Raw genomic sequence first — 26,014 nt, 5'->3', positions numbered from 1 at the left:
ACAGCTTGAAAGCCGACCCAAATTTTAACTCCCTGCTTAGGACATTTACATTTGTTCCATCAGTCATGCAGCACAGCAGACTGCAACAGATGGTTGCACACTGAGTACGCAAATGGAAACCATGTAGTAAGCAGAACACTTGCAAACATATTGCACATCTGTGCTAGCACTAATTTCCACGTTTACCCGCACAAATGCAAGTTAAGCATCTCGTAGATTGGTCTGCGACATTGCTCAAGCTGGCATGATGTCCAAAGCAGCAGCAATGACATCAATCAGAGCTGTCAAACGCATCGAAGAGAGCTCGGCGTCATTCACTGCCACGAGTTAAAAAGTCACTTTGACCCGTAAGTACTACTACTTCTTTTTTTCTGAGCGTACCAGAAGTTCGTTGCTGCACTTAACCAGAGCGACACTAGAATGCAACATAAGGAACAAGCAAGCCGAGTGTTGTGGCACGTGTGACAACATTATAAAAGCAGCATCCATTAAGAAGACCCTCCTGGCAACCTGACAGGTAAAGGCAGATGCTGGGGGACGCATTGGAAAATGACAGGGCATGCGCAAGAAGTTCCAGCAGGTTTAACTGCAAGTTTGTGGGTAGGCAGGCTCCACCTGGCATAATGCTCAAAGGAGGTGTGATGACACTGTTCAGGGATCATAACATTAAAGGGAGGGTCATCGACCGTGGTGAGGTGAGCTCCCTGTCAGTCACTGCCACGAGCCAAGAGGTCGCCAGACGGTCACCCGCAAGCACTGCAGCGCTTTCTGCTTGGGCGTATCATAAGTGCTTCTCGCTGCACAGTTTACAATCTCCGCACCGGAGGCACAACAGGATGAACCAACGCACAGAATTCTGTAGCACGTGTGACAACATTACAAAAGCCCTCTCCATTAGGCAGCCCTTCACGGCCGACAGGTCAAGGCAGACATTGGGGACGTGTTGGTGGATGACAGAGCACGCACGAGAAATTCCAGCCGGTACAACAACAACAGAGGGCGGCGGCTGCAGCGAGAGGTGGCAGGTTGGGCGTTGCGGCCACACGAACGTGCGCTTGGGAAAAGAAAGTAAACAGCCAAAGATCCAGCACGCACACAGCCGGAGGCATCGACGTCACCACCATCACGACGACGGCGGCGACGAATACGTCACTCGCGGTTCGCCGCATCTGTTTCGGGCGAACGAGGCCATTTCTTTTTTTTTTTTCTTTCTGTTCGCAAAGATTACAAGAACAGCTACGAGCCACGGCGTTTTATGACACTTCCGTTTATGTCGCTCGTGAACGCGCACGCCCTTTCTTTTTTTGTTTGTTTTTCAGGTTTCAACTTCGATTAGTTCCGGACTTTTGTTTAACGCTGAAAACTCGAGCGTCGTTCGCGTGCTAGCAGATTTGCAAGAACATCGACTAAAGGTTGAGGAAAGGAAGGAAGTCAAAGTACAACAATCGCGTGCGCGACATTTACGGCATCACACTATCAGTCGGCAGTTATCAACACTGCCTATTTCTTTCTTTTTTTTTTTTTATCGCGAACTCGCAGGTGCTGTATCTTTGCCACAAAGCGCTTTTCTTCTCTATCGTCACCTCTTCGTCGCAATTCAAGAGCAAGCGACAACAACCAGCCGTTCCTAAAACGAAAATATCGCGCTTGTGTTTGTGGCAACTACACCAGCCGAATGATTTCGTCTGCCAGTTCTCGGAACACGATGCACTGCGCGTTCCGAAACTCAAACCGAAGTGAAACTGCTCGGCTGACGATCGCAGTAATTCCGCTGCTGTAGATTTGACAGCACGTTGCGGACGGCTTGGTGATATTTTCGCTTGGCATAACAGTAAGTCCTCGTAAAGGCCACGCAAAGCTGATTACGAAAGGCCCCTTACTCGAAAAATGACGTCACAGCGAGACCGGTCGCAGTGAAGATGTGCTCCGATTTCGAGATGGGGTGAAAGCCTAATCGAAAGTGATAAAGAAACGTCTGGAACTCTACATTCGCCCGACACGGCCTCTGCCTCCATATCGAAACGAGGAACTGCCAAGGATAAATAGAATCCCCGCATCCCGCTGGCTTCCAGGTTAAAACGTAGCGGCCACACGATCGCATCGGGCGCGCTGCCATAGATATCGGTATTCAAAGCGAGAACGAGCGACGCGGGTACCACGACACTTTTGTCTTTTTCTTGTCGCCGCTCTCGCAGGGCGCGCGCGTGAGAAACAACCGGAAACGGCTTTTCTTTCACCGGTCCGTCTCGATCCAGAGCTCACGGCAGTTTTAATAAGGGAGGGGTGAGGGGAGATGCTGGTCGTTACGTCGCGTTGCTCCCGTTTATTTTTCGAGGAAACGGACGAAACGAGGAGCGCGCTTATGTACTAATAGCTGCACCTGACCGCGGAGCAGTGACGAATGACTAGCAATTCGTGACACGAACGAGGCAGGTGCCTAACGAAGCCCTTGCTGCTCGGGTTTGAGTGATTACCGTCCGAGCGTAGCTTGGTGGCCCTTTACACCTGTCAGCTCAGCTGTAACACCTCTCTGCCGCAGCGGACGACACATACTGAAAGACGGACTCAGAGATGCTAAGAATTACTGGCGGATAAACCAAGGGTTCGGTGATTTAGAGTGGGAGGTGCCGCTTCCGACACGCAATGACTAGACCAGCCGCAAAACGATTGAATGACCACGACAGCTCGAAGGGAGGCCTGACGTAGCCTCCCTTGGCGAGACAGTTGCCGAGTCCGCTTGACGTCCGCGGCAAATGGGAGCAGTGCTGGGACGAATGGAGGGGCAGTTGACAGGGACCAAAAGGTTCGGACCGTCAGCACGCGACATGAGTTTTCCAAAAAGACGCTAACTAAATTGTCAAGGATAAAGAGATAAGCAGAATATTCAACTTACAACACGGTCTCGGTGCCAGCACGGACAACTCGGGGAATGGCTGTTGCAGCCGCCGCGACTTGCGGCAACGTCATACTAGTTTCGTAGTACATGCCTTTTTTTTTTTTAACAAAGAATCGTAAACGAGTGTCAAGAACATTTAACCTACACGTACACTTATATTTATTGCAGTGTATACTTGCATTACACAACTATACTGCACTGAAGTAGAACAAGGTTTTGGTTTCGGTTGTAGCGCGCGCGGTCAACGTTGTAATATGTGCGCTAAATATTCTTCGTGTTTAACATTGCTATAATATGTACTCATCTAGTGATTTATACTCGGTTCTAAACTACACTGTCAAAACTGCTTAGACATTGTTCCTTTGTGTCAGTATGTGTCATTGCAGATGGTCTAATATGCTTAAATTTTAGTTTTTCAGCATTTATTGAGGCTCTTAATCGCTTAAGTATCTTTAAAGGCGCTCAGTACTCTGCAACATTTTACATCTATCGCCACTCCTATCCAGTCTCATCGTATCGAATTTAAAGTTTCAGACTAAATAGACGGCTGGTTGAGAGTCTATGGGAAGGGGATCGAATGTGTCATTCATAACACTCCTGATTAATTCTAACCCCAACATTTTGTTATCTGGACTGTACTTTATACGTACAGTAACTTATGCAACAATGCGGTATTCTCATGGCGAGCTTGATGCACATTTCACGGTTAATATAAGATTGCATTTGGCCTAGCTTCAATTACGGATACATATTCTGAGTGACAGCGTGCCGCAGTGGTGATAACGTAACCTATAGATATATGTGATCAGTACTGCATTGGATATTGATACTATACCCATGATCCCATGATACCCATGATCCCAGAAATTCACAGTGAACATGCGGCCCGCATCAGTCCCAGACTGATCCCTCAGGACCTCAATAAAGTTCTTCATACCATACCATACCATGACTTAACTATATATTCTCTGTGATATGTTCTTGAATTTGATTTTAACAATGTTTCCCGTATATATATATATATATATATATATATATATATATATATATATATATATATATCACCCGACGTAACATATGCAGGAAAGAGACGACGAACCTTTTGGAAGATGTGAATTTACTTAACGTATTCGGCTGGTGGACCATGCAGCCTTCGTTAGAGTGCAGTACTCTGACGCGTACATGTACACTTACACTGTGCGCTCGATGGAGGCTGGTCCACCAGCCGAAAACGTTAGGTAAATACATCTTCCAAAAGGTTCGTCGTCTCTTTCCTGCATATGTGCGTGCGTACGTGCGTGCGTGTGTGTGTGTGTGTTGGGCACAAATTTTTTGCAGCAATGCACTAGATTGCCCATCATCAATTTATGAGGCACAGCAGCACCCATCACTGCAAATAAGATATAAATTCTATCAATGCCGACTGTGCAGTGTTTCATGTAGCATTTAGATGTCATGGTGAACATAAATAGCATTCCACATTATCACCACTCCATTAGACCTGCACAGTGCTTTAGGGGAAGAGAAAACAATTTTGCCGCGCTATCCTCTGGAAGAAAAAATATCAATAGAGAGCACTGGGTGCATGTTCTGGAGCCCATCACTACAGCACCAGCCATATGCATATCTTTGGGACGTTAAACCGAATCACTCAATCAAACAGTCAATCAATCAAGTCAATAAGAGGTCAGTGCAAACACAGATAATGCAATGTATACATGCAAACGTACCATAGCTACCAGTAGTTTTACTTTTGCGAACGAAAGAAGAAATTTATCGATAAAGATTTTTTGTCTAAAATAAATTAGTTGCGCTTTTTACCACCTAGCTCTGTTTGCATTATATGCTAGTCTTCTTACATTGCTTGCACAAGATGGTTAAAAAAAAAAATTTGTGGCAGAAACCATTGAAGGTGATTGTCAATGTCAGGGATAGCTTTCTTGTATGATCTGCATACCTCCATTCAATCCGTGAATCACGAAACCTTACAGGTAGATGAACAGACACACAAAGTGGCAATATCACTGCCAAGCACAATGCCAAATGAGACCACGACATAGTATATCCTGTAATCAGAGTACCTTCCCAGTTGAAACTCCATAGAAACTCCGTAGCAACCCCCACTATCCCTATAGCTAGTATCCTGGCTGTAACTTCATTGCAATGGCTATCCATCTGGCAGCTGTGCACGTCGCAGAAGTATTTCTTGCATATGAGGTGCCATTTATTCAATATTTTTAAGGCTGCACAGCCCTTGTGCCACCTTGGCACATCCATTACAGTGGATAGGAGAACGGTGAAATGGGCTAGTTGTTTCTGAGTCATAATGACTACAGTGCAAACAACGAAGACGAAGATGAGACCCAAAATGACCAGGCCAGAGCCTTCTGACCAGAGCCAGACCAGAGCACGGTCCGGTTGTCTTGAGCCTTCCCTTCATCTTCGTTAATTGTTTGCACTGTAGTAATTATGAACATACGATAGGCCAAGAAATTAATGGGCGCATGTACCAATATCACGTACACAACGCCAAAATTCTTTGTTCAGGCATATGCCCAGTAGCGCACACCCAGCGACCTAAGGCCAGGGAGCAGCCAGTGGCAAATGAATTGTCTTTTCGCACACATGTTGTCTTCTCGGCAAGGCAGCCAGCACGTACCTATAGTGGCCCAAGTAGACTCTCCTCCCATAAGCAGCAAGAAATATACAGGCCGCAAAGTGGGGGGGAAAGAGCCAAAGAAAGCTAAATTGCTTTAAAAAAAAATTTATATATTTGCCAATGTCTTACCAGCCACATAGACCGCTGCCAGGCATAACTTTATTATATGTGTCAGAGACACGTTTTTGTCAATATATGACCCATATCACATGAGCATGCAGTATGAGCACTGCAACAAATCCTTGTTGTGTTCTGTACGTGTAAGAAGGCCATTCTCATATGGCGACAGCTATTAAGATTTTATCGTACAATTGTATTGTCGCATGGGTGATCTATCCATCGAGCCTAAACCAGCATGCTCAGTGGGCCTTTTACAGCTGCAGAACTCTTGTACCCTCAAGGCCGCATGAGTGTGACCTTATTAACGTTCACACTACCTACAGTAAGCTACCACTATCAGTCAGCAGTTAGCTGCAGCAACTGTGGTTCATAGATGACATATCGTCCTCTTAAGCAATATTGCAAATAACTTGCAACGAATGATTAGGGAATTGAACCATGAAGGTCTGAAGGTAAATTTAAGAATGACCTTGCAAAAATGACCAAAATTAATGTTTAATATCCTGGCAAGGGAAAAGGATTTTATGATTGGTAGTCAGCCACTTGAAGTTGTGCAGAGGTGTCTTTATCTAGAACAAATTTAGTCACAGCTAGGGAACCCCAATTATAAGAAAAATATTTCCAGATGAATAAAAATGGATTGAAGTTCCAACTACGCAAGCATTTTCAAGCCTTAAACAACGCCTTACCATCATCCTTGAAAAGTATATATATTCAGAGCAATGTTACCAGTACTAATCTAAATGGATTGTGTACCAATCTATTGGAGAGTAACAAATAAGCTTGAGATAAAAACTGAGAACCACACAATGAGCTGTGGAAAGGAAAATAGTAGGTGTAAAGTTAAGAGACAAGATTAAGATGGAAGTACAGAATAAAGAGGGAATGAGTGTAGCTGACATTCTAGTTGAGATTAAATGGAAGACATGGACTTCGGCATGCCTTAATTTTAAGGTGTAGGATAAATAACTGCTTCAGTATTAGATATCAAGAGAGTGAATTAGAGCTAGTGAATTGACTGGGTGCCAAGGGAAGGGAAATGTAGTCGAGGGCAACAGAGAACTTCGTGGTGTGATGACAATAACAAATTTGCAGGCTAACAATGGAGGCGTCTGATGCAATAAGGACAGGGGTAATTCAAGTCTGTTCTGCACTGGAAATTAAATATAAACTGTTGACAACGATAACTGACCAGCAGTAATAATCACTACTGCTTCGATTTCAAAAGTGACGCAACTGTCATGGCCCCGGCAACAAATGCCACAATTGTCTGGTATAGAGACATCACTCAAAGACAGTTCCAATGGTAAAGTTAAGCAACTAGGCTGACAAAAAAAAAATATTTTTAAACATGCACTTTGACTTTGTTCCCCCTAACTATTGTTTTCACTCAGCCATATTCAGAGTTCTCAAAATGCTCATATAAATGCAGGGAAAAAAATAGTAATGAAATCAGAATGTTAGTGATCAAACTATTTGTAGCATACAAATACCACAGGAAGCGTACAACATGCAAAAAAGTTTAGTATGATATTTTTAGAGTAAGAGCACACCAGATACACACATATGTAACATGCTGTGTACAAACATGTTTACTGGAATAATTAATCAGCATGATAATCACCTGATAAATCACCTGATAAATCTCCTGCCACAGAAATTTTTCGAATCCTTCAAGTATAAGTGGAGTTAGAGGTACTTATCACACTCATGTGTGGATTCGTTTCCTCTTTTGTCTCCATTACTATGCTGGAAGTTGCCCAATGGGGATGGCAAGAAAGCAAGGCCCCACCCAAAAATTTTTTGGTTTTCCATTACGATACTGTACTTCCAGTTCAGGCGTAGCTGTACTTGCAGTTCAGGGACTCCGCACGCCCACATGGAGGGCATGCATGAACACTTATGCGATCACGCGAAGTATCTGATCTTGATGGGTGACGTTCTCCCCCTTGCACCTGTCACATAGTGCCTGCTGAGGACATAATGTTCAACATAGCAAGCAATATGCAAATGATACGCCAGGCAGTCTCGCGAGTTGTTTATCAGCAATGCTATTGAAATTAGATGCTCTAGTTATGGTCCGTCAAGAAAAATATGCTAAACCGTTCCAACACAGTAATGTGAATCTACAAAATTTCATCTTGGTAACTCAGTCATAGAGCATTTCAGCCTTACATTAATATCCAAAAACTAACTAATATCCAGCAGAGACGTTTATATAATATACTTACAATGTAAGAAAGAGGACTTTTGACAGAACCATCAACATTATTTTCACATAAACTAGAGCAATCTCAACCTCTATTGGAGTTCTTGAATCTCCAACTGATACATCTAATGTACCTCCAGGCAATGTTCGTGGTTTATAGGGTACTTTCAGTTAAGGCATGTGCGGTGCTTGCCTGACGCAAGATGAGCGAGCGCTACGGTGCCTGGCAGAGCACCAGTTACAAAGACCAATCAGCATATGCAGATGTTGAAATGTCTTGCAAGCTCATCGCGGCACCTTATGGCGGTGCGATCTCGGAGGTTCGCGCTCAGCAGATGCAGCTATGCACATATGGTGTATGTAGACCAGGAGTGCAAAGACCAAATACATTTTCTGGTCTTTTTGACAATGCAGACGTGTATCTTTTCATTTATTCAACCCACAATTAACAATTATAGCATTGCTGAGAAAGTTCTCATGATAATGATATGATCCAATAATTGTTGGCAAACTCGGCTGCTTGAGGTGTAGCTGCACGACGACACTGCAAAGGAGAAAGCAAGCAGTTTTACATTGTTTGTGAAATGTGATTGCAAATTCCTTGCCACACGCACTGCAATAACATTTGACCCGCCTGTTCACAGAAGCTTCATCTACGGATTGGCAATGTTTTATCCAGCTCGGAAAATCTTTCAGTGCCCTTCAAAGCCTATATGCAGTTAAACCTTGATATGACATAATTCAATGTAACGAAATTCTCGATATAACTAAGTATTTAACTTTTCATAACTCCTTGTCCCCCATGTATTTAGAACCTTAACACCATGTATTTAGAACCTTAACATAATTAAGCATATCTCTATGCGATATTTCAATATAACGAAATTACACTGCTGCCGCAAAGGAATACAGAGATAATAAATTGAATCTTTCGCGGACGTAGACGGTCAAATGATTGAACTAAAGCGGCTGTTTCCAAATGCACCTCTAAAATCACGCGCCGCGCGACGAGAGCGACTGTCGAAGTGGATTCACATCACGTTCCGTATAAAATCCAAGTGCGATAAGATCCTATTGCTCCCCGCGCACTGTATGCTTGAGAGTGAGAGTGCGTGAGAGTGAGACAAGAAAAATGGCGACTTTACGAGTGCAGCCTTCAAGCGCAAGCAAAGGGAAAGACGGGGAGGGGTCGAGCGAGCTCGCAGTAATGCGATCAAGCACACACGAAGCAGGGAGAGGGGTGGCGAAGTGGGGGTTATGTTCGCACATGGTTCGATTTCTGGTGCACGTTTCGGCCGTGGCTGCGCATAGCTGTAAGCACGGCTTAGTGCGTACGCAGTCGTGTACCCTGCTTTAGAGGTAATCTGCCGCGTGTGAACAGAGTGGGCGTGGCACCAGGTAAGCTTTCTTCCCGCGCATTTAATATTGGAGCCTGTGTAACCTCGAGTTTCGGTGACCTGTTCGAGCAAGAGGCAGCTGAGGCGTTCACTAACAGAATCGTCCCAGTGCGCACGACGCTATCAGGTGCGGGGTGGAGTGCACACAAGCGCGTGGCTGGCTTCGCTTAATTCGTACCGCCGATGTGAAAATTGTGGGGATGCGCGACTCGCGCGCGTCCCCTGATATGTTTTTCCCGCATGGCGCGTCTCCTGTAATCCGGCTTCGCCGCGTGGCCTGCGTGATGCCCGCGGCGGTCGATGTGGTTGGGGCGCAGTGCGAGAGATGGCGCGAGTGTTGCGTTGCTAACGCCGCCTCACGGCAGGGTTACTTGGGGGCGCAAGGGAGGACGGGCTGTCTCTTCCCCGGCGCGTCGGCGAACGGCGTGTACATCCCGCGCGCCGCCGACCCATGCTTCTGCGAGACCGCCTCGCGTGGCCGCCTTGGAATGCGCCACCATTCGCGTGACAGTACGCGCGAACGACCAGGCGTTGGGATCCAGCATGGAGCGAACATATTCGCTCGTTTTCCGGTCGCGGTGAGTCGGACTTCTAGATTTGTCGCGCGCCCATCGGCATGTTTTGTGGATAGCAACTCGGCTAGCAGGCATTGATCTATGAAAGGTGCAATAAATGCCCTTGTGATTGTTTGCACTACTGCGTTGTCGTTCCTTTGTCCCAAGAGCACGGGTGTGAGAGACCCCACAAGATATCGTCGAGTTATGTGACATGAAACCGCATCATTCGTAGCAGACTCCCAAATTTACGAAAATGAATTGTTCTTACGTTCAGATTTGCTTTCTCCATTACCCTATAATTAGGAAAATTTTGTGGCTCCTTTCCGTGCAAGAAAAATGTATCGGCGACTGTCCTTACTTGCATAAAAGGTCTAACTGCAATACAACCAAATTTCAATATAACAAAGCAAATTGCCAATTTTACCAACTTCGGTATATCGAGGTTTAACTGCATCTTGCTAGATGCAGCATTATAAACAATCCGAAGTTACCCAAAATCATCTTCAAGGTTTCTATTTCTTGTTATTCTCTATAATGATACGAGGGGTACTACGCGTCTTGCCAGAGCAGAGTGATACAATGCTCTACTCAGTTACATGTCATTGAGTTGGAGCTTCTGCCTTTTTTCTATTTGTTAGTTTCAGATGTGCAACTGAGTGATCTCTTTGTTTGCTTTATCATTCAGCTTAATAAGGGTATACACTACAGTGCATAGACATTGAAAAATATGTCAAGGTAAGGCTTTGCAGAAAAGTCAGCTTATCCGTAGGAACTACTCATTCCCAAAGTTGAGTGTGAAAAGTGATAAAGAACGGTGAGGATTTGAAGAAGATTGTAAACAAAAGGAACAAACAAGCCCAAACAAAGCAGCGTTGATGCATGAAAAATGTTTGACAATTTTTTATTGCACTCTAACAACATGGCTTCTGCATACATTTATCCTTCTGTGCAAATGTGGCAGTTAAATAACCTTACAGTTTCAACATATACTCTGTTGCAATGCTAATGCCAATATAATTGTATGTGTCATCCACAAACCTCCATTAGCTTCTATTGTTGGCCCAGCTATTGCTGACAAGAACTGTATATTCTAACTCTGCAAGAAATAAAGATGGGGACGACCTTCCCGGTTAAACCAATCAGCCTATCATGCTTCAATACTCCCCATTTTGGAGTAACAAGCCAGCCCCCCAAGCCTTGCTTATGCATAAACAAGCCTTCAAAAGAGCTAGCGTTTGCTGTGCTTCAGGTAGAGGGATGACATATTACAACATGTACATCATTAGCTCGCATGCAGACTGTGCTAATGCCACAAAAAGACAAAAAAAAGTGCAACCAATGCCTTTACTTTCGTGAGATGTTTACACAGACCACATCTGGTAGACACCAACTGCTCCAGTGGAGATTTAAATCTTAACCGAAGGTATGCGCAGGACCAGCCTAGGAGTCTGATGGCTGGACATTAGTTTTCTCTCCATGCTTCCGCATGTGTAAAGCCAAGTGGGTCCGGCGCGCAAACTTTTTTGTGCAGATTTTGCAGCTGAACGGACGATCCCCCGTGTGTATATTTTGGTGCTCAGCCAGGTGGCACTTCCGGAGGAAGGCCTTGCTGCACTCCGGGCACTTGTGACGCCGAACTTCCTTGTGCTTCTTCTTATGCTTCATCAGCTCTGCCTCGAAGACGAAAGTGGCATCGCACTGGTCACATGCATAGGGCTCGTTCCGATCGTGGGTGCGCAGGTGCTTTGACAGCTGCTGCTGCACAGGAAACCTGAGACGAAGATGAAAGTGAAAACTTGCAGCTAAGTAGGCACAACATTGAAAACTTGTGATAACTTGAAATGCCACTCAAGTCAAACAAATATCAAACGTTTGGTTGGGTGCTGAGTCTTCAATGCAAAAGTAAGCTGTTGGGCGAAGTGGGGCATGTCCATATGCAGAGATAGCAAAAAGACACAGGGTAAAATATTCTTGCTATAATTCTTGCAATTTCTCGCATTGCTAACATACTCAGTCATCCTATTCATTGACAGTTAATTTATTCATTTACATGATGTTTGGGATTGAATAGCGTTACACCTCTGCATAATGACTCTATGCACATGGCTCTTTTGACAAGCTATCATACAAATAAGTTTTTTCTGCAAGAAAATAAATAAATTTGGCAATACAGAACTATTACATTAGAGAGTTTTAGAATAGGGGCCCCAATATTTGGGGCCCCAAAGAGCTTTGCGGGTGTTGGCGTGAAGGAGTGAAGAGCTTTAGAATAGGGTTTTGCGTTTGCGGATAGCGTCTTGCGCTGACAGCGCTACTACGGCGTCAAAGAAAAGCTATTAGAAATAATGAAATAAAATATACCATTTTATGATAGGAATAGTAATTTTGACTTGCGTGTATTCGCGTTTAATTACAATTTAGAGGTTATTCTGTAAGCAGCAAACAATTAGTTGCGCTTAGTTTTGAGCAAACTATCTTTACGTGCCTACCAAAGCCAAGCTTAGCCGTGTTAGGCCTACGAGCCATAAAATCCACAATTGAATTTGGAATCAGCGGCGTCTAATGAATCAATCATCATAACACACGCTAGTTGAGAGAAAGCGATAACCGCAGTCACTTCTCCTAGCTTGCGAACTGCACGCGTTACCCCGAATCAAACCCAGTTTAGTGCTAGGTTAGAGCCGTCGCTTCGATGGGTGCCGCCATGTTTGCTGACGCAAAGCTTTTGGGGACGCTATTTCGGCTCCCGCTAAATCGGTGAAATAGCGTTCCCAACGCATAACCCAAACGCAGTTTGCGTCTTGCGCATGTGCAGTGGCTTCGACGCTATTTCTTTGGGGCCCCAAAACGTTTGGGGCACTTATTCTAAAACTCTCTATTATGCTAACTTAAACTCAAAATTGTCAAGTTTCCTTACAATCCATGGTTTGCCACAATTAATCATTTATAAATGGGACATCAATGTGACAGCAGCTGGAAGTGTATTTTCAAAGTGGAGACTTCACACTTTTCTAAGTTTGCATACTTTTCTTGCTTAGATGTTTGAACATATTGCACCAATAACGTATCACTTAAGCTTGATACTACATTTGCCTATGGCATCCTTTTTTCATCCAGCGCAGATATTTTAGGAAAAAAGTGATTAAATTTAGTTACATTGTAGTCATTTTAAGGACAACTTTGCCTTTTTGGAACCTTAGCGAATCGGTGACCTTTTTTATTACAAATTTAGCCAGCAACCTATCTTGGTAAAATTTAAAAAATATAGATTCTGGGGTTTATATACCAAGACTATGATATCATCATGAGGCCAACCCTAGTGCAATACCACGGTTTAATTTTGAGTACCTGGGGTTCTTTGAGGTGCATTCAATGTAAAGCACATGGCCACTTTTGCATTTTGCCCCAATCGAGATGCGGCCACTATGGCTGGGATTTGATCCTGCACCCTTGGACTAAGCATCTCGACAAATGTGGTAAAATTACTCAAGGAACTTTGGCCATGTTCAATATGTCACCCTCTTTTGTACCAAAACAGGTTTATGTGCCTCCAGTAATTAGCAGAACTTGTCTGCAAACTTCTCACGGTTTGCTGTTTATTAGGTTGCCAGAGAGGTGTATGGCAGCAATGACCCAAGTTGGCATCACAGAGGTTCATTAAAGAGCGGTACATACATACTGCCACACACTCAGCAGCCCCTGGGATAGGCCCACATTTTAATTTTGCACAATATTCAGGATCGGCAGACGAAGACGGCCAGGTATGTCACCAGTGAGCTGTTACAGAAAACTGGGTTAAACATACCAAGAATGCCCCACATTAAAAAATATGTCATCAACACTGCTTTAATGCTAGAATACAAGAAGACCATATAAAGAAGGAGGAATCTAACACTGCAGTTTTCATATTTAATGACAACGCACTATTTTAAACAAAATGTGATCCATCGGCCATCTTAGGCATAAACAGGATGACCAAGGATGACCATTTTGTCTGCCTTGTTGAGTCAAGATCGGGTTAAAGTGAGGCCACAAATATGTCGCAGCTGTTGCCTCTTGTGTGAAATGTAGTCAAAGATTCTAAATATATGTTGCCAACCAGCCACCTGTAGGAAAGCATGAATCCTTCAGGCAATATAAAAAAAATCTTTCTGTGCAGCCAAAAACAGGCATTTTCCTTTCAAGCTTGGAGAATAAAAAAAAGTCACTACAATGCAGTGAGCAATGGTAGGCAACATTAGACGCCTCACATAAGGTGTAGGCTAAGATGATTTGGAACATAAGCGTAAAGCAATGATGTTTCAATTGAACTTGGAAGCAAGGAGTGAGTCAACTGCACATGCTGTGCACAACAGTTAACATTTCATCTAATGGAGCAAAAGTGCGCACGTACAAAAAAGTATCCAGAAGATGCAGAGAACTGGTTAAAGTGATGAATATTTCTGTGCTCATTGGTATGTTTGGGCAATTAGTGCAAGGTCTAATATATGTTCACAAGGTTGTTTGTCTTGCAGTAACAAGACTACTGCTAATGATTAAAACCTTCACAGAAACTTAGTTAAACTTTCTTTTAATGAAGCCAGTGGGACCTGAGAATTATTTCCTTTCATTCAAGCACTTTGTTAAGTCGAAAACACTCATGAGAATTGCATCGCATACACCCAAGCACAAAAAATGATGTATTTATCTCTGCATACGCAGTTCACATAGGCATCAAGAGTGTTGAGTGCATCTTGTGTTCCTCCATAAGGGTGGCAAACCTTCACGAAGGAGTGCTGGCACATACATCCAAAGTTGTTGATACTCTACAACCGGCTTCTCAGACATAAAATAATAACACTTAGCAGGCACGATTTGGGAAACATGTTTAAGATCAGGAGGCATTGGTCGGCTAGTTGGTTAGACATTATCTATTCAAAGGCACACCTTCAAGATGCTTTAATTTGATGCTAAAGTAGGTCTGGTAGTGCTGGATTTGGTATCATCGACATTATTTGACACCGGTGCATACATGTAATCTATGTACATGTAAATATGTGCATGTGCAGTTGGCTGTTCTTTAACGGGTATAACTATTGTTTCATAGCTAAAATGTTTGTGCAATTGGTGCAAGACGTGGTGACTGCTTAGATATGTTGATGAGGTTGCCTTTCTACTGCTCTTCATAATCAGAACCTTCCTACAACAAAGATAATCCTCAACTTGACGAAGTTGATGGGACCTGACAATGATTTCTGATAATCTCAGAACATTTGTTAAACTAGAAGCACTCGAAATGCTTACACGATACATTATATTTGCTCATAAACAAAATAGGTGTATTTATCTCTGCATATGTAGTCATCTGTTGTGTGCATTTGGTGTTCCTTTATGGGAGGGGCAAATATTCGAAACAAGTACCGGCAGATATCTTCAAAGGTGTCAAAACAGTGCCACACATACTTCTTGCACTTAGCAGCAAGACATTTTAATTTGATACTAAAGTAGGTCTGGAAGTGCCGTATAATTTACATTACTATAGCCCCATTTGCATGAATGTGACAGTGGCGTGATCGCATCGCATTTCCAAGAGGATTTGGGAAAGGCGATGCGACGCCGTTTACATGTAGTGCATTAACTCTCGCTACTCTCCTGAGAAATTAGCACCACATGGTGTCGTATAAGGGAAGTGCAGCCGACTTCCGGTGTAACTAGTTTCCGTTAGTGGGCGAAGTGCACGTTGGTGGCTGAGTGCCGAGAAACAGCTTCGCATAGAGCACGCTGCGGTGCGCGAAGTTGCCGTGGGGGACGCCATTTTGCTTCTGCTTCGGGCGTTGCTATCTCGCAGCTTCACCAGCGCGGCAGTCCCGCAACTAATTCCTTCCCATAATTCCTAATGCGAAGATCCTGCGTTTACATGCTCCACAAGAGTCGACTCGCGCCTGTGAATCTACCCTCGCCTGGTGCATTAATGCGATGCCTTCCTAGCGCATTACCGCTGTTTACATGAATGCAATGTGCTAGAAATGCGATGCGACACTGTCACATTCATGTAAACGCAGCTTACGACGTCTTAACACACTGAAAATTAGGAGATGCCACATAGTTATGAGAATATGTGTGATGATGTTGCTCATAAATATAAAACCAGGAGTGCTTCAGGCATTTCTACACGTTACAGTTGTGTACAGCAACAGCAATCGCAGCGGTGGAGCGAGCAAACATATCATGATGCCATGAAACACCCACCCTGTGGGTACTGAAACTCATGTTATTCGAATTAACTATAGTAAATTATATATGGGACTCTGATGCTTAGCCAATATTTTCCTTGAAGTAAGCCGAAAATCTTACGTCAGAACTCCTTTAACAGGCCAACGTTGTCCACCACATGAACTGAAACATGGCATGCACTTATTTTATCGATATTCCTGCATTGCTAAATCATGCAATATGTCAATTTTACTTCATTGCTTTCAGGTTTTCAGCATGTTAGGCTCTACGAACGTGAGTAAAGGAATTAAAAGCACATCCTTAAATAGAATATTGACACATGTACTTATCTTCATCGGGCGACACATTTCACCGCCTAACAAATGTTATCGCACAGCGCAGGACGCGCTTGCATGTGTGGCAAGTTTCTGGAATGTTATCGATGGTTCCATCCACTGTCTGTGACCGAAACTTCTGTAATTTGATTGCATTTGTGCACAACGCGAATAATGTAGAACTTTGTGGAAGGCACGCAGGTCCCAGCAATTAGTCTAGAACATTCGACGATTTATGTACAAAAGCCGACGCGCTTGACCCGTTGATCAGATTTACGACGATCGCCGACTGTGTTCGCCGCTCTCGTTGTGCTTTAAGTGTAGTCTGTTTTGTGGGCACAGGTTCACCCAATAAAAGCTAATTTTACCTTTCACAGTATTGCAACTGTGTTCTTTGACGTCATGACCACATGACCTCTGGTGGAGGTGCTTTTCCTTCATGTACCGGACGCCCCCGACAAGCCATGATCCAAGCCCGGACCGCAAAGAGAACACCAACGTAGTTCCAGATCATCGAGCAAGCCGCTGTCTTCAACAACTGCCCCCGGAGCACAGACTTTTGCCTGAGACGACCAGGAAGATCGCCACCAAGTCCACCCCAATGGCAGCCCCAGCGTCCCCCATCGTGCTGCAGCAGCCCAGGGAGCCTCCGACGTTCCGCGGCTCAACGTTCGAGGACCTGGAAAGCTGGCTTGAGACATACGAGAGGGTCGCTGCTTTTAGCAACTGGAACAGCGACGACAAACTGCGACACGTCTTCTTCGCATCGGAAGATGCTGCCAGGACGTGGTTCGAGAACCGAGAAGCCACCTTAACGACCTGGGAGCTGTTCCGAAGCGGCTTCCTGCAGACGTTCGCAAACGTCGTACGCAAAGAACGAGCCCAAGCGCTATTAGAAACCGGGGTGCAGCTACCTAATGAGATAATTGCGATCTTCACTGAGGAAATGAGCCGTCTATTCCGCCACGCCGACCCTGAAATGCCAGAGGAGAAGAAAGTCAGCCTACTCGTGCGTGGTGTGAAGGAGGAACTTTTTGCCGGAATGGTACGAAGCCCACCGAAAACCGTCGACGAGTTTCTCCGCGAGGCCACCAGCATCGAGAAGACACTCGAGGTGCGAAACCGGCAATTCGACCGCTGCACAAACTCAACAAACTACGCTGAAGTTCAGTCAATGGTCACCGATGACCTACGCGAGAATATCCGAGCGGTCGTGCGGGAGGAGCTACAGAAGCTTAGAAGCTTTTCCCATCATCACAGCCTCAAGTGGCTTCGATTGCCAAGACCGTACGTGAGCAGCTCCAACAACAAGTCGAAGTAGCCCTTGAATCGCCGCAGCCTCAGCCGCAAGCGATGACCTACGCCGCCGTTGCCCGCCGTCAAGGTCCCCCTCCACGACCGCGCCAGGGCCCCGTAACGCCGCAATTCCGTCGACCACCACCGCCGCCGCCAGCACGACCACCCGTCGCCCAGCGCAGCTTCCCGAGGAAGACAGATGTCTGGCGCGCTCCTGACCATTTCCCGCCCTGCTACCACTACGGAGAAGCGGGTCATATCTACCGACGATGCCCGTACCGGGAGATGGGACTGTGAGGTTTCGCCGTCAACGGTCCGTGCTCGCAGCAAGGTGAACGCCCTCGCGATATCGCCGACTACCTCGCCGCTAATCAGTGGAGCTCTCGACGACCGTCGCGTTCGCCATCACCAGGCCGCTACCTGTCGCCGCAGCGCTGACCATACACTGGCCTAGTACAGGGGTGGTCAGCGAGCCCATATCTGGAAAACTAAAAGCAGCAACGGATGGAAGTGCGGTTGCTGTTCGTCGAACTGATGGAGATCCTCCGCCGCAGACGAAGATGACAAAGAGACTATCTCGACAACCTAAAGAAGACACGCCGCTGTCCCGACGAAGTCAGGCAGCCAAGACTACACCGACGAAAGACTTGACGACGCGATGTTCCAGCCTGAGTTCAACATGACGCAGCCGTGATCCGACGCCAAGACCCAACTGCAACGCCAGACAAAGAACCACCGACCTCGACGTGCTTCTGGACGGCCACCCAGTCACTACCTTAGTTGACACAGGGGCCAATTACTCCGTAATGAGTGGACACATCACCGCCCAGTTGAAGAAAGTTAAAACTGCATGGGAAGGCGCTCAAATTCGGACCACTGGAGGACACCTCATTACGCCGACTGGAATCTTCATGGCAAGAATTGAGTGTGCTCGAAGATCATGTGAGCATCCCGCCTCGCTCGAGCATTGTTATTTCGGTTGGCACAGTAATACCCGCTGACGTAGAAGGCGTCATCAAAGACGACCAACATCTACTGCTCGATCATGAAATTTGCGTCGCTAAAGGAGTCGCTCGACTGCACAGAGGAAACACGAAAGTGTTGCTGACAAATTTCAGCCAGGAGTTCAAGCACATGAACAAGGGCATGACGATCGCATACATCGAGGGAATTCTGGAAACCAGCAATGCGTTTGTCCTCTCGGATTCTGCCACATGTAACCCGACGACCGTATTTCCTGAACCAGACTTCGACATAAATCCAAGTCTTCCCATGATTAAGCAACAACAGCTGAGAAGCTTACTTCGACGATACAAAGAGTGCTTTTCGACGTCATCAAAGCCAATCGCAAAGCACCGCATAATAACCGAAGAGTGTGCTCGACCACTCCGCCAGAGCCCTTATCGAGTTTCTACACGAGAATGTGAGGCTATAAGGCACCAAGTCGACTTAATGCTGCGCGATGACATCATCCATCTTTGGACGATGACATCGTCCAAAAGCCCGCGGGTATCTCCTGTAGTCTTGGTGAAGAAAAAGGATGGAACCCTACGTTTCTGCGTGGATTAAAGTCGTCTGAACAAGATCACGAAGAAGGACGTATACCCCCTCCCACGAATAGACGACGCATTAGATCGGCTCTGCAACGCTAAATACTTCTCGTCGATGGACCTCAAGTCTGGCTATTGGCAAATAGAAGTGAACGAAAGAGATCGTGAAAAGACGGCATTCATCACCCCAGACGGCCTCTACGAGTTCAAGGTTATGCCATTCGGACTGTGCTCGGCGCCTGCAACATTCCAGCATGTGATGGACACGGTTTTAGCAGGACTGAAGTGGCAGACCGGTCTCATTTACTTGGATGACGTCATCATTTTCGCTGGAAATTTCGACGATCACCTCAGGTGGCTTGCGACAGTACTAGAGGCCATAAAGTCATCAGGGCTTACTCTGAAGCCGGAAAAATGCCGCTTCGCTTACAATGAGCTTCTGTTCCTAGGCCACGTAGTCAGCAAATCTGGTGTCTGTCCAGACCCGCAAAAGACAGCTGCCATCGCACAGTTCCCGCAACCCATCCACAAGAAGGCAGCGCATAGATTCCTTGGCATGTGTGCCTACTACAGGTGCTTTGTCAAGGACTTTTCACGCATCGCTGAGCCGTTGACATGTCTAACTAAATGTGATGTTGAGTTCAAGTGGGAAACGCCGCAGGCCGACACATTTGAAGAACTCAAATGAGGCATGCAGTCACCGCCGGTACTTGCGCACTTCAACGAGTACGCCGATACAGAAATCCATACTAACGCCAGTTGCCTAGGCCTCGGTGCCGTTCTAGTCCAGAGGAGAAACGGAATAGAACAGGTGATAGCTTACGCTAGCCGGTCGCTGTCGAAAGTGGAAGGCAACTATTCTACAACCGAAAAGGAATGCCTCACCATCATTTGGGCTACAGCTAAAATTTCACCCTTATCTTTATGGCAGGCCATTCAAAGTCGTCAGCGACCATCACGCGTTGTGTTGGCTAGCAAATATAAAGGATCCTTCAGGATGACTGGCGCGGTGGAGCCTCAGACTACAAGGATACGACATCACTGTAACCTACAAGTCCGGACGAAAACACTGCGATGCCGATTGCCTATCACGCGCCCCCATTGACCCGCCGCCGCAAGATGATGAGAATGACGACGCCTTCCTTGGATTGATAAGCGTGGCAGACTTCGCTGAATAGCAATGGGCAGACCCAGAGCTAAAAGGCCTTGTCGAAGATTTGGAAGGGCACACCGACGTTGTCCACAGGGCATTTAAGCACGGATTACCTTCTTTCACGCTTCAAAACAATCTACTTGTGAAGAACTTCTCACCAGTCCGCGCCAACTACCTTCTTGTTGTTCCGTCGGCGCTGTGTTCAGAAGTACTGCGCGCCCTACATGACGATCCGACCGCCGGGCACCTCGGCTTCTCCCGGACGCTATCGAGGATACAAGAAAGGTATTACTGGCCGCGCCTAACCGCCGACGTTGCCCGTTACGTCAAGACATGCCGAGACTGTCAGCGACGCAAGACACCACCCATAAGGCCAGCCGGATTGCTACAGCCGATCAAGCCTCCCTGCCAACCTTTTCAGCAGATCGGGATGGACTTGTTGGGACCGTTTCCGACGTCAATGTCCGGAAATAAGTGGATCATCGTGGCGACGGTCTACCTCACCCGCTTCGCTGAAACTAAAGCTCTGCCAAAAGGCAGCGCAGCCGAAGTGGCAAAATTTTTCGTTGAAAGCATTCTGCTGCGACATGGTGCCCCAGAAGTCATCACCGACAGAGGAACGGCCTTTACAGCGGAGCTCACCTAAGCCATTCTTCAGTACAGTCAGACAAGGCACAGGAGGACAACTGCCTACCACCCACAGACGAATGGTCTTACGGAGCGCATGAATAGAACCCTTGCCGACATGCTAGCAATGTACGTCGACGTCGAACACAAGACCTGGGATGCCGTCCTGCCGTACGTAACCTTCGCTTACAACACAGCAGTGCAAGAAACACAGATCACGCCGTTCAAGCTGGTTTACGGCAGGAACCCGACGACGACGCTCAACGCCATGCTGCCGCATGTCACTGAGGAGGAGAATCTTGACGTCGCTACCTATCTCCAGCACGCCGAAGCAGCCCGACAGCTCGCCCGCCTACGGATCAAGAGCCAGCAGCGTACCGACTGCCGACACTACAACCTCCGAAGACGCTTTGTCAAGTACCAGCCCGGTGACCGTGTTTGGGTTTGGACCCCAATACGTCGACGAGGACTCAGCGAGAAACTATTGCGACATTATTTCGGACCCTACAAGATCATCCGACATGTTGGCGAACTGGACTATGAGGTCGTGCCAGACGCCACTTCGCAGTCACAGCGGCGCCGGGCATGATCTGAAGTGGTCCACGTAGTGCGTCTGAAGCCCTTTTACGCACGCTAACGACTTCCTTATTTTTGGTTTCTTTGCTACGAGTGCTTTTCTTTATTACTTTCGTTTGCAGCATCGGGTCAATGCTTCTTAAGAGGGGGGTATTGACACGTGTACTTATCTTTATCGGGCGACATATTTCACCGCCTAACAAATGTTATCACACAGCGCAGGATGCGCTTGCATGTGTGGGAAGTTTCTGGAATGTTATCGATGGTTACATCCACTGTCTATGACCGAAACTTGTGTCATCTGATTGCATGTGTGCGCGACGCAAATAATGTAGAACTTTGTGGAAGGCGCGCAGGTCCCAGCGATTAGTCTAGAACATTCGACGATTTATGTATAAAAGCCGACACGCTTGACCCATTGATCAGATTTACGACGATCGCCGACTTTGTTCGCCGCTCTCGTTGTGCTTTAAGTGTAGCCTGTTTTGTGGGCACAGGTTCGCCCAATAAAAGCTAGTTTTGCCTTTCACAGTATTGCTACTGTGTTCTTTGACGTCACGACCACGTGACAATATTCAATAAAATCAAGGTTCATTAAACCTAACTTCGATTATAAATGCTTAGCGCAGCTGCAATGTGCAAGGTCCCATGGTCAAGGCATTTGATTAAAACAAGCAAAGAAAGAGATCACTCAAACAACATACACCATGGGACACAGGTGGCAGTAGAATGTCGGCTTCTCAGTGTGACACCAGACATGCTCTCGAAGCAGGACCGCATGGTTGAAGGACTTGTGGCAGATCAAGCAGCGGTGCAGCTGCTTGTCGACGTGGGTGCTCCCGTGCTCCAACAGATCTTCGCTACGTGGAAAGCTGGCCCCACAGTGATTGCACCAGAACTTCCACTCGCGGCCATGCATTACGGAGTGCTGAAGCAGGCGTTGATCGGTGTTGAAGACCTTGTGGCACATCTCGCATTCATAGCTAGGGGCACTTTCCCCGACGCATTCAAGGTCTCGGCGACTGCTTGCCGTCTGCGAACTGTCGCTCCCGGTAGCCGCTTCAAATTCCCCTTCAACAGCAGCTGGAGCAGCTGGCGGCTCTTCCTCAACGATGTGTATCAACCCTGGGTCTAAATTCTCTGCAAGTTTGAAAAACAGATCCTGATGTTCTTGAATAAGGCTTGTGTTGAAGGTAGTTCGAAAGTCGTTAATTTGATAACACACTGCAAAGGCTTACAAGAAGCACAACAGGGACATGAACCAAAAGGCTGATAACTGGTTTTTTTTCAAGAACACGGAAAGTGGATGCATGCACAAAAACAACCAGGCACAAAGAACTATGTGCAGAACATGAAAAACTGGAAGAACAAAAAAAGCCACGCAACAAAGGACAGATTGTAGAAAGTTTGATCCCCCACGAGACCTTATTGTTTAACATTACATCAGCTACTTCTTAGCAAGCAACATGGAGCAAGACACATTTTAAAGATACTTTGCACTGGTGGCAATTAGAATGTCAGTGTGATTAAATATTAAAGAAAAGTATAAAAAATATTGGAAGAGTCGCAAAGGTTCACTTTGGTATCATTCATTGTAAGTTGTTTACTTGTCATGGCAACTTAGCAACAGGAAACTTAGCAGCAGCAGTGTTCCTTTTTTTAAGCTGCTGTATGATGCCAGCGTTTGATTAGCTCTGAAACGTTGAATCTTTGTTTGACCGACAAAAGCCTCAGCATTTCGTAAAGATTCATGACATACAAAGGCAGGCATGCAATACATGTACACATGAGGAACAAATGGCATGTTTTGTGCTCTCATTTTTGTTCCTCTTATGCCAGTGTTTTGTACAGCTTCTCACACAATTCATACAACAAATACATACAATAAATCATACAATAAATCGTTTCATACAATAAATCATTCCTGCTGGTGTCTGGATACGCCAAACAGCAGATTTCTTGTAATATTGCCTCATGGTAAAGATGTATGAATGTCCTAGGCTGTCCATTAAAGGAGCTTGAAAGAGTGGCACTATAAATAAATTTCTGTTATACTGCCCAGTAAAGACAATGTGCAAAAGAAATGTCTTTTTCAGCAATAACAACCATGGCTTGGGCAGGTATAATATCTGTGGTGCGACAAAAGGCTTGCACCCTGCAGTGCATGGGGGTTGGGAATGATGGTATTAGGCTTCGGCACTCCGCACCTCACGGTTGCTGCCAGCCTGCTTAACAACCACAGGCCAGTTCTATGTCGAGGAAACAATGAACGAAAGCCATGTGTACACATGGCAAGCACTTCAACCTGCATGCTCGATGTAAAACTTCTTGAGTGGTGCAGCCACCTTAGGTCCGAAGGAAGCATGCAAACAGTGCCACAAGTGTACACCAAACCTAAGACGCAAAAAATGACCTTCTCAGAGACAAGATCATGTTTCAATAACACCCACGATTTTGACAACCATAGGCTGCTGTACTTTCAGACTACAGAATTCCAGGAGAGTGAAACTGTGTGCATGGGTATGCGGTTCAGGAAACATGTGGCGATTAATATTAATCTAAAAGCATGCAACATTGGGACAGCTGTATACATTACTATGCAAGCACCTTCCGGCACCAGAAATGGAAGTCTGAGTGAGAAAGCGTACAATTTCATATTCATCTTGCCTCTTGAATTCTCCTTGACAATTTCCCAGCTCAAGTTCTCAAACTATCCTCTGTCTGTGCAATAAATATTTGTTCTTACCATCATTATTCTTCTAATTGTTAGTATTATTAAGTTCAGAGCACTACATGTCAGCAAAATGCAGTTTCACTTTTCGTGGCCTTGTGCCTTTTTGTGTATAAAGCAAAATCGGAAGAAAAAAAAGACAAATCCTTGTCGCCTGCAGTGAAGCACTTGTAAGCTAGGAGCAGTAATTAATGAAAATAAAGAAAAAGGCAGCACTTTTCAAAATGGTGTAAGTTTAGCCACAGCTAGAACATACAATACCGCATACATGTTTAATTAAAAATTGAGTGTCGAGATACCTCAATTTAATTACCAAAATGAGAAAAAGAGACTGATCGCAACCAACAAGTGTTGGTTGTGATCAGCATTAGAAGACGACTACAAGAAAAAAAGAATGTTCAACAAACCAGATCATTCAATGGTAGACAATCTACAGCATCATTCTGAGCTTAACAATAGTTGTAAGCACTTGCAACACTTTCATCACAGCATTTTGAGCACATTCTGTATGTCCCACCAAGGTATGTGCAGCTACTATAACTCTCATGCAGGTAAACAGCCAACAAAGCACCACAAACGCCACGGATATCTCGCAAGGCAATGAACAATACACCTACGTCACAAACCAATCTATAAGCATGCACCAACTTTTGACTAATTCTAAACACATACATTGCGTCTCAAAAAGAACACCAGGAAGTCGGCATATGAAGTCATCTAACAGCACTATTCTCATTGGTGTTAATACAATTTCTGGTTGTATAGGGCTATAGAGGCCTGCAAAGATAACAATTTGTTTCTTATTCCAACACTAAGACAGGCTCCATAGCATATTTCATAGCCTAATGCAAAATTTAGACAACGAATATACAAATAAATGTTTGCTTTTCTTTTTATTTTCTTTCCAAGAAAAAGAAACTGTTCCTGTGAAACTCTTTAATTAAGCAGTTAAAACTTGAATACAACCACAAAGAAGCTGGAGAACTCTTGTCTCGAGATCCAATACTACATTTTTTAACAAGAACAAAAGGTGAAAGCCATTTAGTTCAACAAATTCTCAACAAGCGAATCCTACTTCTCAACGGTCTGAGCTCTGACGATTGATGCCTGCAGAAAGAGACAAGAAAGGGGTCTTTACTAAAGAAAACAGAGAGATGACAATGTTTTAAAGGATAGGAGTGGCAGAATAATGTCATCAGCAGGACTCAATTTTCAGATTACAACTCAGAAAATGAAAAACACAATATGTTCGAGGCAGCATGCTTCCAAGTACGCAATACTGATCTATGGCTTTCAACTCGTGCTTTCCCTTGAGGCAAAAACATGGTTTGAGGACGACAGTTCTTGGTTGGAACAAAGCTTTGCAGGGACAACTTATTTACAGAATATTCCGAAACACAAAGTGAAGTTCAAAAAAAAGTGAAGTTCAAAGCTGCAGGGAGACTGTGCCTCCTGGCTTTTACGTTCCGAGAACTTTGCAACCACCAATGCATAAGCAACAAGGTATCTCAAGCCCTTTTGTTTTGTGAGCATGCCTATAGAACTGATCATCCAGTAGCCCAATATTTAGTAGATGCAGCCATCTTGCACAAGTGATGTCCAGCCCAGGTTCGTCAGTACGGGAGAAACATGAGGGCGGTAGAAGGTAGGTTGCCACTTGCAAGTCTGAACTGTCACATTCCGCAAATTTCGGTATGCCTCTGTAAATGAACCAAC

General features: G+C 45.4%; 2 protein-coding genes across 9 annotated transcripts in view; both read right to left on the bottom strand.

The window, feature by feature from the left end:
• Positions 1-2,957, bottom strand: part of ArfGAP1 (ADP-ribosylation factor GTPase-activating protein 1) — a 62,484-nt gene extending 59,527 nt beyond the window's left edge. For 5 of the 8 annotated variants that reach the window (XM_075668647.1, XM_075668654.1, XM_075668653.1 and 2 more), the window contains exon 1: positions 2,894-2,957. The gene's annotated coding sequence lies outside the window, so the exon portion shown is untranslated. Of the gene's footprint in view, positions 1-186; positions 206-615; positions 635-686; positions 904-2,893 lie in introns of those variants that run through there. The other 3 variants (XM_075668649.1, XM_075668648.1, XM_075668650.1) reach the window with 3 other exon arrangements.
• An 8,208-nt stretch (positions 2,958-11,165) lies between these two features.
• The window catches only part of LOC142557074 (uncharacterized), a 53,409-nt gene continuing 38,560 nt past the window's right edge, over positions 11,166-26,014 (bottom strand). Inside the window, exon 4 of the mRNA XM_075668643.1 lies at positions 11,166-11,609. Within this exon, the coding sequence (XP_075524758.1) occupies positions 11,279-11,609 (331 nt within the window). The 3' untranslated portion in view covers positions 11,166-11,278. The remainder of the gene's footprint in view (positions 11,610-26,014) is intronic.

Source organism: Dermacentor variabilis, chromosome 9 (genome assembly GCF_050947875.1).
Source record: "Dermacentor variabilis isolate Ectoservices chromosome 9, ASM5094787v1, whole genome shotgun sequence".
In the NCBI taxonomy this organism is placed as follows: domain Eukaryota; kingdom Metazoa; phylum Arthropoda; class Arachnida; order Ixodida; family Ixodidae; genus Dermacentor; species Dermacentor variabilis.
This window is presented reverse-complemented; position numbering and strand designations above follow the sequence as displayed.